Genomic DNA, 16,929 nt, shown 5'->3' with positions numbered 1-16,929 from the left:
GCGTGGAAAGTAAAATGCATAAAAAAGTAAACTTGCTGGGGGAAAAGCTGAATATGAAAATCCATTTACGCGTGGAAGGAGAAAAAAAAATTGAGGTGATAACATGAATGGTTGGAGTTCACTATCTGCAATTGGAAGTTAGCACATGACTGTTCTAAATCTTGAAAAATATATCCACCTTTGGAGTCATGTTCTTGACTAGCAGTGAAGAGCATAACACAACAAACCTCAAAAAATAAAAAATAAAAATGTAAATGGAAATTCATTACCAATAGTCTTGAAAGAACATTGAAATGGTGGGACATGGGAGAAACTTGGGGACCAAGGCTCAAATAACAAACCAATAATCAAAGTATTGCTTTTCTGAACTTCATGTAAAATCAGATTAGCCAATTAACTTTTGTACTTTTACCTAATTTATTTGAAAGACACTGATCCTTGTGATAGAGACTCATAACGGATTATATCCCTATCGAATTATTAAATATATTAAATAGATTTTTGTCCATTTCGTAGAAAGTGCTGTGAGCAGTGAGGAAAAAGATTCTCATTTTCACGCGGTTTTAGTACTATACAGTCACTGCAGCATTTGTTATTGTATCTCTCTATCTGTTATTACTTCACAAATTGAAAAACAAAAATTTCAAAAATTTATGTGCGTGATCTAACTTAAATTACATATGTTAATTAATTTTATATAGTTATATTACGAGCTTTTTATAAAGTTTGAAAGTATGCCTCAAACTCGAATCTTGAAATATTATTATAATGTATTTTCCAACGACAACTTCTTAACTAAGGAGTCGAGTCAGTGAATAGCGAATGTGGCATTATAAATTCAGTTCCGTAACACAAACACAAACACCGAAAACATTCAGTAGCGTTCTACACACAACTCTGTTTCATAATCTTCCCCTGTTCCTTTCTTGTTAACTACTGAAGTCAAGTGTTCAGAAAAACCAATGAGGATTGTAGGATTGGGTTTTCGCCCCCACAGATGAAGAACTCGTCGACTTCTACCTCAAACACAGATTGCTCGGTGATGATCCCCGTGTTCGCGTCATGACTGTTTTTTTTTTTGTATTTTTCTATGATAACTTGTTAGCGAAGGAGTCGATGTCTCTGCAATATAAAAACGAGGAGAGACCAAAGTCACAACAAAACATAAATTCTCCTTTATCTCTGTGAACGATCTCCTCTTCCATTCTTATTTTCTTTCTTTCGATGTTTCATTCAAACTACAAACACAGAGTTCAGTGTTCACCAAAATCAATGGGTAAAATTGTTGGTGTCGGTTTCCGTCCTATAGAACAAGAACTCGTCGATTTCTACCTCAAACACAAGTTGCTGGGTGATGATTCCCGTGTCGACGTTATCCCTGTCATTAACCTCTGCCATGTGGAACCTTCGGATGTACCAGGTAATCTAGAAAAAATCGAATTACCGAACATCCCTTTTGTCATTTATATTCTTCTTCTCTTTATGTCACTGTTGTGTGAGTGATCCTTTTGTTGTTTCGAACAGGGATACTTGCAAAATCACGGATTCGATTTGGTGACCCAGACTGGTTTTTCTTCAGTCCGGTTGATTTCAAGTATTCAAACAGTAAAAGGGTTAACAGGAAAACCGAGAAAGGGTTCTGGAAAGCCACTGGAAAAGACCGTGATATTAGGAGCTGGAACACCAACACTCTCATTGCCACAAAGAAGAATCTTGTTTACTACAAAGGAAGTGTTTCCTGTGGTGTCAAGTCCGACTGGGTTATTCACGAATATCACGCTGTTACCTTTCATGAAAGCGAGGTTTGTTTTATTTTTCATTTTGCTAGAACTTTTAACACTCATTGGAAATCATCTTTCTACTAGATTGTTATGTCTCTATATTGTATAATTTTTAGGCTTAGGTTATTGTTCTGGCTTTTATTGTTGTTGTTGTTGGATTCTTTGCTTCAATCCCATGTTTTTTGTTTCACTCTATTCATGCCTAATTTTCGTTACTTGGTATTTCTTAGTCACAAAGAGGACATGTGAGAGCTTTATTTTGCTTGTAAAATTGACTTATGACCTTTCTGTACGCCTTCTTAGCTTAGTTAAGTGAGTTTTATTTGGAAGCATATCAAAACAATATATTTTTTGTTTATTCCAGTGGCACCTGCATCTGTATGAGCTCTCTTAAATCTTTTATCTTCAAAATTCATCACCGGTTTTCATCAAGGACTGTCAATTTCTTCTGTATACACCCGAACCAAGATGAGTATTGAAGCCTGAGTTTGACATGTAAAAAAGTTTATAAATTTTAAAATATCTCATGTGACTTATGTTCTTTAATCTTGAGTAATGGTAATAATTAGTTTCTCGACAAAGCTCTCATGTGACTTACTGGATGTGTTTAATTGAGTTTTTCTATCTAAGAACACTCAAAATTCATCAATAATTCTCATCGCAGACTGTCTGTTTCTTTTGCATACGTTTGCCTCATTTGTTTTGGCCTTTTACTTTTGTGAATTGTGCAGAATGAATGCTCACTATACTCCAATTTTTTCAGAATGCTTTTGTGTTATGCCGCTTGATAAAGAAACCTGAGAAAAAAACTGAAGGAGGAACTGCTGCACTGATATGTGATGAAGGGGAATCCAGTAGAAGCGTGGTTTCTGACTATGAAAATCAGGCGATAGCAGAAGGAGTTCCATCCGTAAGCTGATGCATATTTCATGAACATACATACACTGTGACATGCCAACATACCGACAATTGATACTTCTTCTTGTAATTATATATATGATTTCTTTTTTATTTTTCAGGGAGGTACTCTAACCGGAATGGAAACAATCTGTCACGTAACATATCAGGCAGAAAAATGCATCTCCCCTACAGAACCGTCACTAATTGAAATTGAGCAGGATGACGATGCCTATTTTAGAAATGAAAACAACAATGGGCGGAGTCCTTCTGAAATTATGCAGATTCCTTACGAAACTATGCACACTCCTTGTGAAACTATGCACACTCCTTATGAAATTATGCAGATTTCTTGTGAAACTATGCAGACTCTTTATGAAACTTTGCAGATTCCTTGTGAAACTATGCAAAGTTCTTGTGAAAGTATGCAGACTCCTTGTGAAACTATGCAGACTTCTTTTGAAAGTATGCAGACTCCTTGTGAAACTATGCAGACTTCTTTTGAAAGTATGCAGACTCCTTGTGAAACTATGCAGACTTCTTTTGAAAGTATGCAGACTCCTTGTGAAACTATGCAGACTCCTTTTGAAAGTCTGCAGACTCCTTGTGAACCTGTACAGACTCTTTGTGAAAGTATGCAGATTTCTTGTGAAAGTATGCAGAATCCTTGTGAACCTATGCAGATTTCTTGTGAAACTATGCAGATTTCTCATGAAACCAACCAAATTCCTTTTGAAATTTTGCAGTTTCTTTTTGAAACTCCTTTTCAAACTATGCAAACTCCATTAGAAACTAAACAAATTCTACCTAAACTCCCGAATTCATTATTAGCCGATGAATATTTAGTCACTCAATCAAAGTCATTGAAAAGGGCATATTGCGAAAGCTCTTATAGAGATGCAGAAGTCGTCCCTGAACGGGTAAATATTTATTCTGCAAAGTCCAAATAACATTGATGAGCGTATCTCCTTTCGTTTCTGAACTTTCATGCTGGTTTAGTAAGTTAAAAGTTGTAGTGTGCTTTATGTTGATTTGAATTTTGTCATATTTTTCACAATATATAAGGATTTTCTCGAGTAGATTCTTGAAAGATACTCAAGAAAAATGCCTAGTTTGAGTTGGCTTTGATGTGATTCATGATCGATTGATGGGTTATTATGGAGACTATAGGACTTGAGAACTGCACTATTTTCTTGAATTTGTTATATTGTTATAGCACTTTTAGAAATGAATTCATCTGTTTATTTTCTTTTGAAACCATTGCAGGACGCTAGTTTTGAGGATATTTCAAGTTTGTATACTGAGTATCTTAACTCAGAGGAATATCATGTATTAAAAAGGTTTAAAACATCATATGATGTTGGACATGGTGACACACATCTTCTATTTTCCGGCCAAGAAGCAAGTGAAGAGAAACAAGAAAGTATATTTCAAGATGATTTTTGGGGATTGGAGACATCCTCATGTGACTCTACAACAAATAAACTTGTGGAGATCAATTACAGTGAAATATCTAGCTTTCTTTGCACTTAAAGGTCATGGGAAGATCAGTATCATCTAAGACCGAGCAACTTCATAGGATTCGAACTATGAACTTCGTAGCATGAATGGATTAGTAGACAAGAGTATATGTTATTAAAAGTAAGAGTATGTAGTGTATGCATTAAAATTGCTCTATAATAGCCACTTTATTAGAAATTGCATAATGAAATTTATGCATTAAAATTTAAGAGTATGTATCATAGGAAACCTATTAGAAAGTATTAGAAACTGCACGATGAAGTTGTGTATATTTAAGATAGTAGATTGTGTAACTGGGAAGTTTGTGTGGTTATTTGTAGTGAATTTTTGTTTGTAGGATACCAATTGTCTTGCTGAATCAATTTATTATCTGTGATTTTAGTATTTAATAATATAATTTCTTAGTTTTTGGAACGCATGAAGAATACAGTTATTTTCCCAAATCACTTGAACAGAGGATTGGTTAGACAACCACTTTATTTTTATATTGCTCAGCTGATCTTTGTTTTCTGAAGCAAAGATGGTTTATTCTTGATCATAAAATGGTAACTAGGTGCCTGATTATGTCCAGGGACTCTAGAGAAATATTCTAATTCAGCATGCAAAAATTAATAAAAAACTTGGATCTTATGAAACAATCATATTTTGACAGAATGAGCTTCTGTTTGTTTTTGGAGAGAAGCATGAGGGAGCACAACAAATCACACCATTAAATGCAGCCTAAGGACAAATAAAATGACTTGGATTGCTGGGAGCTATCAGAAAGAAAAATTGACTCTAAAGATTCTATATTTCGTCATAATAAGTAAATGGATTTCACAGTGATTCAATTCAAAAATATTACTCTTTCTTTCTTTGACGATGAGTGTTTCTTTATATATATATATATTATCATTCTATATGAAATGTCTTACCTATTCTACATTATGGATTAATGGTGTGTTAAGTAAACACTCTCAAATTTTAATTCTCAACAAGAATAAGAAATGACTGAATTCCGTTTGGTTTAGAAATTCGTAATCTATTATCAAAGTTATTAACCTCTATAGAATCCAAATAAGTAGTGTTAATTTAAATATTTTAGTTATAATGATTTTTACAGGAATTTATTAAAATGAATCAAATTTATATTTATATATTTTTTAATTATATATATATATATATATATATACCTTTAATAAGAGAGAATATTTTTAAATTTGTCTTTTTTTACACAATCTCTTATAAATCTAGTTTTTACACTTACAATGTAAGTAGGAGATATAAAGATCATATGTGAAAAGACCAAAATTTGAATTTTTGGAAGAAATTTTTTTTTTTTACCGACAAAGCAAATATGGTAGCACCTCAATCTTGACAAGACAAACACAAAATCTGATTTTTTTTTTACATTGAAATGCTCAAATTAATTTGTCTAGACCAAACCCTTCTCGGCATAAAATGCAGAGAAATCACGTCACATCAAATTACACATTTTAAATCCTTTATCTCCTAGCAACAAATAGACCAAAGCATTCTAATTTCACATCCTCAATGCAAAATCAACCACAATTGCATAGAACCCTATTATAAGATCATAAAAAAATCATCCAAGATTATCACATTCCTCACCTCATTTATCAATTTGGACACATGATGCATATTCCACATTTTGCAACACATACTCAAGATTCACACCACATTCGACTACAGAATCGCATGCAACTCAATCCAAACTCAACGTAAGACTCACATACAAATTTCAACATATCATAGTCCAAGGCTCAACAACCATTCAAATCCGAGATTAAACATGAAAGTGCTATAATTAGTTCATCTTACCTTAGCCAAAGATGTTCCCTAAAAACAGAATTTCTTTAGAACACCAAAACACATTGAATCCCATAGACAAACAATGAAAGCCTTAATTAGAGTTCTAAACTTACAATTCAGATTGGAGAGCAATAGAAAATCATCGAGAACCACTTTGAGTCACATGTATGACTTTAGTGTCATATGCAACTCTAAGACTCAAAACCTGGAAAAAGGAAAAATCAAAACTTATTCAATTCAACTCTTTGATAGGAGGTTCCGTAGAGTTTTTAATGAGAATCACAACTAGAATTCTTGATCTTCAAAAAAATAAAGAACGGATGAGATAAACTAGAAAAGACGGAAAGAGTTTAAACAATTTGATTGTAGAGATAATGGTTTTATAAAATTAAACTTTAATTATTAAAAATCTTTATATAACTTAATCCTTTAATATTAAAATATTATAATGTTGTGTAATAGAACCATGAATACTCTTAAACCGTTTTATAGCCATCACATGCCCATTGAAAATGAAAAATTACGCGGATTCAAAATTTTACCACATTTTCAAGTAGGGCAGAAAAACGGTGGAGGAGAAAAAAGAGTAATTAAGTACCTGCCATCAATTTTTTGAGTTCAGCAGTGATGCGAACATCACTTATAAGTTTACATCACTCTACTCAAATCTTGAAAAGGATATCAAACTTTGTGATGAAGTTCTTAGCAGAGAAGCATCGCAATAAAAGCAAAGGTGGCCATATTTAATTAAATAAATTTCTGTTTATTTTTTGTTGTTGGGAGAGCAAGGAATTGAAATGATTGGTCATGGAATAAAGAAGCGTAGGTATCAAGACTAAAATAATAAACCACAAATAACAGTTAAAATTAGTTTGTCAACAAATAATTTTCCTTTTGGATTATTATTATATATAACCTCTAGAATCTTCTTTTCTCATCTGTTACATATCATATATTCGTCCACATGATAGATAATAAGATAACAAATATATATATCCTTCACCTTAACAGCACAACATAGTTTTCTATGCGTTTTGTATTTTCCAACTATAACTTGTGAGCTAAGTAGTAAAGTCAGTCAATGACTTTTTTGCATTATAAATTCCTTTCCACAGCACAACACAACACAACATAAACACCGAGCTTTCTTCGTTTTCCTTGGTTAGTAGCTGCTTCACCACCTTTCCTTCCCATCTTCCTATCTTTGTTACAAACTACTACAATGGATGTTATAGGATTCGGTTTTCGTCCCACGGAAGAAGAACTTGTGGACTATTACCTCAGACATAGGTTGCTCGGTAATGATCCACAAGGCCATGTCATCCTCGACATTGACCTTTGTCAAGTGGAACCTTGGGACGTGCCAAGTAATAATATAAACGTTTAACACTCCCATGCATCTTCATGCAACCATCCTTTCTTCTTTATCTTCCTCTTATCTTTTCTTCACTGTTATTTTTTTTCTTTTCTTGTTTGAAAACAGTGTATTTCGAGGAATCAGATGCACAATTCGATTTCCCAGAATGGTTTTTCTTTAGTCCTGTTGATTTCAAGTATCCAAACAGTAAAAAGGATTAACCGGACAACCAAGTGTGGCTTCTGGAAACCCACCGGAAAAGATCGTGAGATTAGAAGCTCCGACTCCAACACTCTCATTGCCACAAAGAAGACTCTTGTTTACTACAAAGGTCGCGTTTCACGTGGTCAGAAATCCAACTGGGTTATTCACGAATACCATGCTGTCACCTTTCACCAAAGCCAGGTTGGTTCACGTTTTGGAGAATTTTAACACTCATTGCAAATTATCCTTCTTCATTTTTCTTCACTCTTCTATAGCCTTTGACATATATCAATATATAGTTTAGGTTTTTAGCATTTATAACAAGTTGAGCATTTTGCAGAGGACTTTGTTTTGTGTCGTCTGATGAAGAAACCTGGGGGAACAACTGAAGGTGGGGGTGATGAAGGGGAGAGCAGTAGAAATCATGGTTTTTGACTATCAGAATCATCCATAGGAACCACCTTTCAGCAAGACCAGACGTCTTTTCCAAACCCCTCATTTTACGATGCCTATTTTAGAAATGAATCTAACATTGAGCACAATTCATATGAAAATACCAGGAACAGGAATTCGTGAATTCTTTTCTTGTTCAGGACAATTATGTTAACAATGAAGAAAGTACAAAATACCTACTTCAATACTTTCACCCAATCGAAGTCATTGAGAAAGGTATATGATACAGATGCCGAGGCCGTCTCTCAACAGGTAAACATATGTTGTCCAAATTTTTCCAATCATACAGTGAGCATCTCCATCTGTTTCTTGAACTGTCCCATTACTTTAGATTTGATTTCTTTATTCGAACACTTGAATTCATCTGTCTATTTTCTTCTGAAATCATTGCAGGGTGATAATATTATGGATATTCCAACAGTGTTTACTAGATATCTTAACTTAGACGAATACCATTCATCAAAAGGGTTTGATTCTGAATTATCAAACGTTGATGTCCATGACGGTGTATGTATGCCATCTCCTATCCATGAAAAAAACAAGAGAAAAAGAAGAAAAAGAAGAGCAAATTTTCTTTCTTCTGATCATCACAGAGGAAGGTTTCAAACAATGCAGTATTCCATGCAGAGGTGAGAAAATCAAGCAGCTTCATTAGAAAAATGAAGATTACTTTCTTGACGAATGAGGCAGATGCTTCACTTGAACTGATTTTCACTTTAACATATTATTGATATACCATGCCTGCATGTGTTGCATTGTGTAGGCTGGGAAGGATTTTCTGTTTGTGAATCAGAAGAAAAATAGTTGAAGAGATAACTTGAAACCTGAAGCCATTAATCTTATGATAACAATAGAAAGGTTCTTTCATCTATATGGAGACAACTTCATGAAGACAACGTAGTTTTAAGGTTTTTTATGTGTGTATTATCAGTTAGTTTTGAAGTATTATCACTTTAAGTAGATGTAGTATATGTGAAGGGGTGATGTGAGTGCTACCATAGTTCCTTTTCTTTTAGTGTGAGCAATGTGGAAAACTCTGTTTTAAGAATTTCATCCTTGAAAGATTGGTAAGACATGTATTTTGCATTGATGCATGCTCACTGCATCTTTCTTATTATAATTGAGTAGCTAACATTAAATAGTTAAGTTAGTTGTTGGAAGTTAGCATGATCCTGTTCAAAACCCTTGGAAAGTGTATCAAACTCTGCAATGATGTTTGTGCTCAGTGGTGGGGAGCATAACAAACTACTAAAAGAAAGAAAAAATGCATAGAAACTGTTTTATTTTTGTTCATTGAAATGGTGGGCCAAGGAAGAAACTTGGGGATCAAGGAGACTAAAACACTGAATCTATATTTCATCTACAATCACACAAATAAAGAGATTGATTTGAAAGGAAACAGTGTTAGTGTGATGGATACTCATAACAGATTATATACATATGTATTCATGAGAAAGCATGTTAAATAAATTCCTTTCAATTTCATGGAAGACCCGTGTTGTGTGGGGAAGAAGATTCTTATGACGCGGGCATTTGTATATAACAAGCGTGTTTAAGAGGGCATAATATTACTTTATTTTTGTAAAAATTGGGACTGAATTAAAACTAAAAACAAATATAAAGATCAAACTGAGTCATTTTAACATGTGATACAACGATGAAGTGACATGTGTAAAAAATAAAAAATCAAAAATCAAAATTGACCACGTGACATTGACTTTAATATTGTCTGGTCAAACAAACAGTAAGGACTAAATTGAATCATTTTTAAGTAAATAAGGATCAAAATTGAAACAACGAAAAATTTGAGGACCAAAATGATATACTTGATAAATAAAAAGATAAAAAGAGTAATTTAACCTAGTTTTAATAAACTTTACGAACTTATTAGAAGCACATGATTATATTATCATTAAATAATGGAAAGAAAATTTGATTCAATGTCATTAAATCAATAAATTTATAGGTTCATTTCTTGTTTGTTGAAATTTCCAATCAGAGTACTTAATTTATAGGTTCACACAATTTTGTTGTACTTAATTATTAGTCATAAATTGCATAAAAAAGTTATTAGTCCCAAATGACGGTGACACATTTAAATGTATATATTTATATTTTACCGAATTAAGTTTATCCAATTGATTTAAAAGAAATTGAATGAGTGATTAAGGATGTTTATCCTTCATATTAATTTTGAAATAATTTTTTAACTTTAATATAGATTAAGTATTTTGTAATAATTTTTATTACACATAGAATGGTAGTGTAATAAGTGTAAGAGATCTATACATTTGTTTTCCCTGTTTTTATTTTATTTTTGTATTTTTCTATGATAACTTGTTAGCGAAGGAGTCAATGTCTCTGCAATATAAAACGAGGAGAAGACCAAAGTCACAACAAAACATAAATTCTCCTTTATCTCTGCGATCGATTTCCTCTTCCGTTCTTATTTTCTTTCTTTGGATGTTTCATTCAAACTACAAACACAGAGTTCAGTATTCACCAAAATCAATGGGTAAATTGTTGGTGTCGGTTTCCGTCCTACAGAACAAGAACTCGTCGATTTCTACCTCAAACACAAGTTGCTGGGTGATGATTCCCGTGTCGACGTTATCCCTGTCATTGACCTCTGCCATGTGGAACCTTCGGATGTACCAGGTAATCTAGAAAAAATCGAATTACCGAACATCCTTCTGTCATTTATATTCTTCTTCTCTTATGTCACTGTTGTGTGAGAGTGATCCTTTTGTTGTTTCGAACAGGGATACTTGCAAAATCACGGATTCGATTCGGTGACCCAGATTGGTTTTTCTTCAGTCCGGTTGATTTCAAGTATTCAAACAGTAAAAGGGTTAACAGGAAAACCGAGAAAGGGTTCTGGAAAGCCACTGGAAAAGACCGTGATATTAGCAGCTGGAACACCAACACTCTCATTGCCCACAAAGAAGAATCTTGTTTACTACACAGGAATTGTTTCCTGTGGTGTCAGTCCTACTGGGTATTCACGAATATCACGCTGTTACCTTTCATGAAAGCGAGGTTTGTTTTATTTTTCATTTTGCTAGAACTTTTAACACTCATTGGAAATCATCTTTCTACTAGATTGTTATGTCTCTATATTGTATATTTTTAGGCTTAGGTTATTGTTTCTGGCTTTAGAAGGTTATTGTTGTTGTTGTGGATTCTTTGCTTCAATCCCATGTTTTTTGTTTCACTCTATTCATGCCTAATTTTGGTTACTTGGTATTTCTTAGTGACAAAGAGGACATGTGAGACCTTTATTTTGCTTGTAAAATTGACTTATGACCTTTCTGTACGCCTTCTTAGCTTAGTTAAGTGAGTTTTATTTGGAAGCATATCAAAACAGGATATTTTTTGTTTATTCCAGTGGCACCTGCATGTGTATGAGCTCTCTTAAATCTTTTATCTTAAAAAATTCATCACCGGTTTTCATCAAGGACTGTCAATTTCTTCTGTATACCATAGCCTGGTTTTTGTTGACTTTTGTTTGTATGAACTCTATGAAATAAATGCTGATTGTGCTCAAAATTTGCAGAGGTGTTTTGTTTTATGCCGCTTGATGAGAAATCTGGGAAAACAACTGAAGGGGGAACCGATCCACCAATCTGTGGTGAAGAGGAGCCCAGCATAATCAAGGTTTTTGACTATGAAAATCAGGCAACAGAAGAAGGAATTCCATATGTAAGCTGAATATCCGTGATAGACATATTTACACTCTGTCTTGTGAAACATGCTGAGAACTGTAGTTGTTTCTTACATGAATTTTTTCAGGGAGGTACTTTTTCAGGAGTGGAAACAATCTTTCTGGCTGATCCTCAGACAGAGACATACGTCTCCCAAATACAACCGTCTCCACGAGAAGAAGCATCTTTTCCAATTATCCACTAAACAATGTCTGTTTTGGAAATGAAAAGAGCTTTATGCAAGATGAATACCTGAATCGAATTTTAGCCGATGAAACTTAGATAATGATGAAGAAAGTAGTTGTACTTTTGTTGATAATTTTCTCAAAAGGTAAATCTTGATATTACTTATATTTCTCTTAAGCACTTCAAAAGTTGAATTAGTCTGATGTTTCCATTGGAATGGTTACAGGACACAAATATCGTGGATAGTTCATTTGTTCACGATAAATATTTCAATTATGACGAATACCATTCATCAAAAAGGTTGAAATTATCAAAGATGTTGCTGATGATGCATCAACAAATCAAGAAACAAAAGAAAGTATGATTGGAGATGGATTTTGGAGAATGGAATCATCCTCTTGTGATTCAACTCCAAATGGAGTTTTGGAGATTAATTGCACTGAAGTTTCTAGTTCTCGTCCCATTTCATGAAGAAAGGAAAAATAATATCATTAAAGAATAAATATGATCAAATATGATACAATTTATGATTTAAGTTAGAACAATGATATTTTGATAACTAAATTTTTATAATTTTTTTTATAAGTTGAGGTGTTATTTTTTAAGTAGTTTTGGAATATAGAGAAATAAAGAAAATGAAAAAATGGGAAACTATTTAGAAGATACCACTCAAGTTATAAGATTAAGTTGTCATAATTTAGATGTTAAAAATCATTTTCTTTTAAATTACTTTTACCAATGTATTGGTAGTAGTTAATATGTTGTGTCCTCTAGTAGGAAATCAATTTCGTATAAGATATATTGTCTATTAAGAGTATAATTGGAAACAATTAACAGTTATACTTCTAAGTTTGTTAAACTCTGCAGGATAACTGCTGGTATGTATGAGGAGTATATTTGTGATATGTAATTAAGAAATGTGTATAGTTTATTTGGCACTTTATGGGAGAAGAATACTCTGTTAGACTGTTGTCCTTGACAGAGGAAAGTGTATTGGTGTATCCATGTATTGTGTGCAATTCAGAGTTGAATTATGTAGTTTGTTAGTTTTTCTAGATTGAGAAGGAAAGAACTTAAATTTATGAAACTGCAGTTATCACAAGAACCTTTAATTTATGCACTCTGAGATGACTGAGAAGGTAAAGCATAACAAACTACCATTCATAAATGAGCCTAGGACATAACAGAAACTATGATCTTATGATGGCTTTAAGAAACAATCATATTTTAACAGAACTGTGTATTATTTGACAGAAGAATGAGTAAAGATAACAAATCAAACCATTAAGTGCACCAATAGAATGGCTTAGATTGGTGGGGGCAACCCACAAGGAAAAATTGATTCCAAAGATTTTTATATTTTTGTCACAAGTAAATGGAGAAGGACAATGGATTCAGATGGTAGGGGAAGCCAAAAACCTTGTAGAGCAAGTTTCACAGTGATGCAATAACAAAATATTATTCTTCTTTATTTAATGGTGATATGAGAAACAGTTTTTCAGTAATACCTTTATGTTATTCTATTCGAAGTTTCTTACCAGTTCTAAATTATGGACGTGTCAAGTAACAATACAAATTTGAATTTTTAACATAATTAACAAAAAAATAATTTCTGTAATCATCTCATAATAATTTTTGCTGTACATATTCATTATAATTTACTTTTATTGATATTTTATTTTTAAAAAAAATTAATTATTTTTTAAACTTTAATTAATTACTTACAATAAAGAAACTACCTTCAAAAAAATATTTATAATAAAATTTTATAAATCATTCATTATATAATAATAACAATAATAATAATAATAAATACGATAACATTAATTATTTTATTATAGTAATAAGAAAAAAGTGAATATACATTTGTCCACATATGCATGATATATTTTACTTACACCTATTTTATATATTTGTAATTTTTTTATAATTGTCTTTTTTACATAATATCTTATAATTTTACTTTGCAACTGTTTTTTTTTTTTATATACATTAACTCAAAATGTAAGAAGAGATGTAAAGATGATATACAGTAATAAAGTTAAAAGACGATATCTGAAATTTTTAGAGAAAAATTAAATCTTTTTAGCAAGCAAATATCTTAACAACTAATATTTTTTAAAAAGGACAGTGTAATGTTTTTCTTTGCTCTTTGCATTTTTTTTTGTGATTGTAATGATAGAGGTTTTTAACGAAACTCAAAACAATAAAAATAATTTTGACTATTAATTATATTATTATTTTAATTATATATTTTTTATATTTTTAATTTAATTATATATATATATATATATATATATTTTTTTTTACAATAAAATTCTTAAGAGATTATATCTAAAAAAATTATTAGAATTGTGTCTTACCTTAGTCAAATGGTGTGTATAAAGCAAGAGCGTGGTAGACCAATAGAATTTGTCATCTATATTTTCTTTTTATTTTAAGAAGGCAAGAGTGGTCAAGCACGCACTACTGGCCAATTGCTAGTTTTATCTTCAATATTAAACTTATGATGACAAGCAAAATTTTGACAAAGTTAACAAAATTTCTAAAAATATAATTAAAATTGATTAATTTTTTATTTTTTAATTAAAATAAAATAATAAAATAATATTTTTTTATCTAAATAGGAAAGTTTGTCGAATCTTTGTTAAAAATATTTTGTTAACATATCATAACTCTGATAATAATAGCTAAAGTTAATGTTAAAAGTAACTATTTTTGAAAGAAAAAAAATCAGAATTTGATAAATTTAAATGGGACAAAAATAAATGTGTTTGAACTTTAGAGATATGAAAGTTATGTTTTTATTTATATTCTTATTTCTCATGCACAATAGAAAATTAAAATCTACGCGGATTCTGAAACCTTACCCCATTTCCAAGAAGGGACAGAAGGTAAAGGAGAAGAAGAAGAATACTTGTGTAGCTGACATCAAACTCTTGAGTTCAGCAATGCTGAGAACATCACTTACAACTTCTAAACTCTACTCTTTAAATTAGTTTATATATTAAATTTTTTATCTTATTATAAGTTAATTTTAACGTCGATTTTTTTTACTTTCCCTTGCAAAATTGTTTAATGGAAATTTCGTGCCCAAGTTTAATCTCATATCAACCACAAGGGAATTGCATGCGTATTTAATTTTTTTTAAATGGTAGATTTATTAGAAAGTTACATGCGAGTTGTGTGTGCGGTAGAAGTTTCTTGTTCTTAACTTCGTCATTTACCATATAAATGATGTAACGAAAAATAAAAATAGAAGAAAAATCATATATATATATATATATATATATATTAATGTGGACATGGAGTAGACAAAAACAAATGGTTCTTAAACAAGTCAAGTATTACAGCGAGGTAAAAAATTTGATGTTATGATGAAACCCGAATATAACTTTTAGGATATTGTTGAATATTATATATAACCTCTAGAATGTTCGGTTTTCATTTGCTACGTACCGATGATAATAAGATAACAAATATCCTTCATATAACAGCACAACATGGTTTCCTTTGCTTTTTGTTTCTTTTTTTGTATTTTCCAACGATAGCTTGTCAGCTAAGGAGTAAAGTCAGTAACGACTTTTTTGCATTATAAATTCATTTCCAAAGCACATCACAACACACAACACAAAAACACTGAGCTTTCCATTTTCCTTTGTTAGTAACTGCTTCACCACCTTCCCATCTTTCTTTCTTTGTTGCAATTGCAAACTACAAAGTTAAGTGTTCACCAAAACCAATGGATGATGTTGTAGGATTCGGTTTCCGTCCCACAGAAGAAGAACTTGTGGACTATTACCTCAGACATAGGTTGCTCGGTGATGATCCTCAAGTCCACGACGTCATCCCCGACATTGACCTTTGTCAAGTGGAACCTTGGGACGTGCCAAGTAATAATCTAAACGTTTAACACTCCATGCATCTTCATGCAACCATCCTTTCTTCTTTATCTTCCTCTTATCTTTTCTTTTTTGTTGTTTAAACAGTGTTATTGGGGGAATCAGATGCACAATTCGATTTCCCAGAATGGTTTTTCTTTAGTCCTGTTGATTTCAAGTATTCAAACAGTAAAAGAATTAACAGGACAACCAAGTGTGGCTTCTGGAAACCCACCGGAAAAGATCGTGAGATTAGAAGCTCCGACTCCAACACTCTCATTGCCACAAAGAAGACTCTTGTTTACTACAAAGGTCGCGTTTCACGTGGTCAGAAATCCAACTGGGTTATTCACGAATACCATGCTGTCACCTTTCACCAAAGCCAGGTTAGTTCGCGTTTTGGAGAATTTTAACACTCATTGCAAATTATCCTTCTTTATTTTTCTTCACTGTTCTATAGCCTTTGACATATATCAATGGCTATTTTAGGTTTTAGCATTTATAACAATTTGAGCATTTTGCAGAGGACTTTTGTTTTGTGTCGTCTGATGAAGAAACCTGGGGGAACAACTGAAGGTGGGGTGATGAAGGGGAGAGCAGTAGAATCATGGTTCTGGCTATCACAATCACTCAATAGGAACCACCTTTCAGCAAGACCAAACGTCTTTTCCAAACCCCTCATTTGACGATGCCCATTTTAGAAATGAATCTAACATGAGCACAATTCATATGAAAATACCCAGGAAGAGGAATTCGTGAATTCTTTTTTGTTGAGGACAATTATGTTAACAATGAAGAAAGTACAAATACCTACTTCAATACTTTCACCCAATCGGAGTCATTGAGAAAGGTATATGATACAGATGCTGAGGCCGTCTCTGAACAGGTAAACCTATATTGTCCATCTGTTTCTGAACTGTCCCATTACTTTAGATTTGATTTCTTTATTTGAACACTTTGAATTCATCTGTCTATTTCTTGTGAATCATTGCAGGGTGATAATACTATGATATTTCCACAGTGTGTAGTAAATATCCCAACTCAGACGAATACCATTCATCAAAAGAGTTGATTCCGAATTATCAAACGTTGATGTCCATGAAGGTGTATGTATGCCATCTCCTATCCATGAA

General features: G+C 32.3%; 3 protein-coding genes and 1 long non-coding RNA gene across 4 annotated transcripts; all 4 read left to right on the top strand.

The window, feature by feature from the left end:
- The first annotated feature begins 845 nt into the window (after positions 1 to 845).
- Positions 846 to 4,591, top strand: LOC114167350 (NAC domain containing protein 52-like). The gene is made up of 5 exons (XM_028052421.1): positions 846 to 1,420; positions 1,525 to 1,802; positions 2,545 to 2,691; positions 2,801 to 3,598; positions 3,945 to 4,591. The coding sequence occupies exons 1-5, from the start codon at positions 1,225 to 1,227 to the stop codon at positions 4,209 to 4,211; spliced, it is 1,686 nt and encodes a 561-aa protein (XP_027908222.1). The 5' UTR covers positions 846 to 1,224; the 3' UTR covers positions 4,212 to 4,591.
- Positions 4,592 to 10,417: 5,826 nt separating this feature from the next.
- Positions 10,418 to 11,057, top strand: LOC114165638. Its single transcript, XM_028050212.1, has 2 exons — positions 10,418 to 10,683; positions 10,788 to 11,057. Exons 1-2 carry the CDS (start codon positions 10,489 to 10,491, stop codon positions 11,055 to 11,057), a joined length of 465 nt encoding a protein of 154 aa, XP_027906013.1. The 5' UTR covers positions 10,418 to 10,488.
- Positions 11,058 to 11,610: 553 nt separating this feature from the next.
- On the top strand, positions 11,611 to 12,006 carry LOC114166211. The gene is made up of 2 exons (XR_003599871.1): positions 11,611 to 11,727; positions 11,818 to 12,006. It is a non-coding gene; the product is annotated as an uncharacterized LOC114166211 (long non-coding RNA).
- Positions 12,007 to 15,554: 3,548 nt separating this feature from the next.
- LOC114165637 (protein NTM1-like 9) lies at positions 15,555 to 16,482 on the top strand. The gene is made up of 3 exons (XM_028050211.1): positions 15,555 to 15,808; positions 15,905 to 16,182; positions 16,321 to 16,482. The coding sequence occupies exons 1-3, from the start codon at positions 15,658 to 15,660 to the stop codon at positions 16,480 to 16,482; spliced, it is 591 nt and encodes a 196-aa protein (XP_027906012.1). The 5' UTR covers positions 15,555 to 15,657.
- Positions 16,483 to 16,929: the final 447 nt, after the last annotated feature.

The sequence above is a fragment of the Vigna unguiculata genome, chromosome 10 (assembly GCF_004118075.2).
Source record: "Vigna unguiculata cultivar IT97K-499-35 chromosome 10, ASM411807v1, whole genome shotgun sequence".
In the NCBI taxonomy this organism is placed as follows: domain Eukaryota; kingdom Viridiplantae; phylum Streptophyta; class Magnoliopsida; order Fabales; family Fabaceae; genus Vigna; species Vigna unguiculata.
This window is presented reverse-complemented; position numbering and strand designations above follow the sequence as displayed.

Excerpts from the sequence above, each read along its gene's own strand:
- LOC114165637 (XM_028050211.1), top strand. The coding sequence starts at position 15,658 with ATGGATGATGTTGTAGGATTCGGTTTCCGTCCCACAGAAGAAGAACTT. Across the intron at positions 15,809-15,904 it reads GGAACCTTGGGACGTGCCAA|TGTTATTGGGGGAATCAGAT; the intron begins GTAATAATCTAA and ends TTGTTTAAACAG. Across the intron at positions 16,183-16,320 it reads TCACCTTTCACCAAAGCCAG|AGGACTTTTGTTTTGTGTCG; the intron begins GTTAGTTCGCGT and ends AGCATTTTGCAG.
- LOC114165638 (XM_028050212.1), top strand. The coding sequence starts at position 10,489 with ATGTTTCATTCAAACTACAAACACAGAGTTCAGTATTCACCAAAATCA. Across the intron at positions 10,684-10,787 it reads GGAACCTTCGGATGTACCAG|GGATACTTGCAAAATCACGG; the intron begins GTAATCTAGAAA and ends TGTTTCGAACAG.
- LOC114167350 (XM_028052421.1), top strand. The coding sequence starts at position 1,225 with ATGTTTCATTCAAACTACAAACACAGAGTTCAGTGTTCACCAAAATCA. Across the intron at positions 2,692-2,800 it reads TAGCAGAAGGAGTTCCATCC|GGAGGTACTCTAACCGGAAT; the intron begins GTAAGCTGATGC and ends TTTATTTTTCAG. Across the intron at positions 3,599-3,944 it reads CAGAAGTCGTCCCTGAACGG|GACGCTAGTTTTGAGGATAT; the intron begins GTAAATATTTAT and ends AAACCATTGCAG.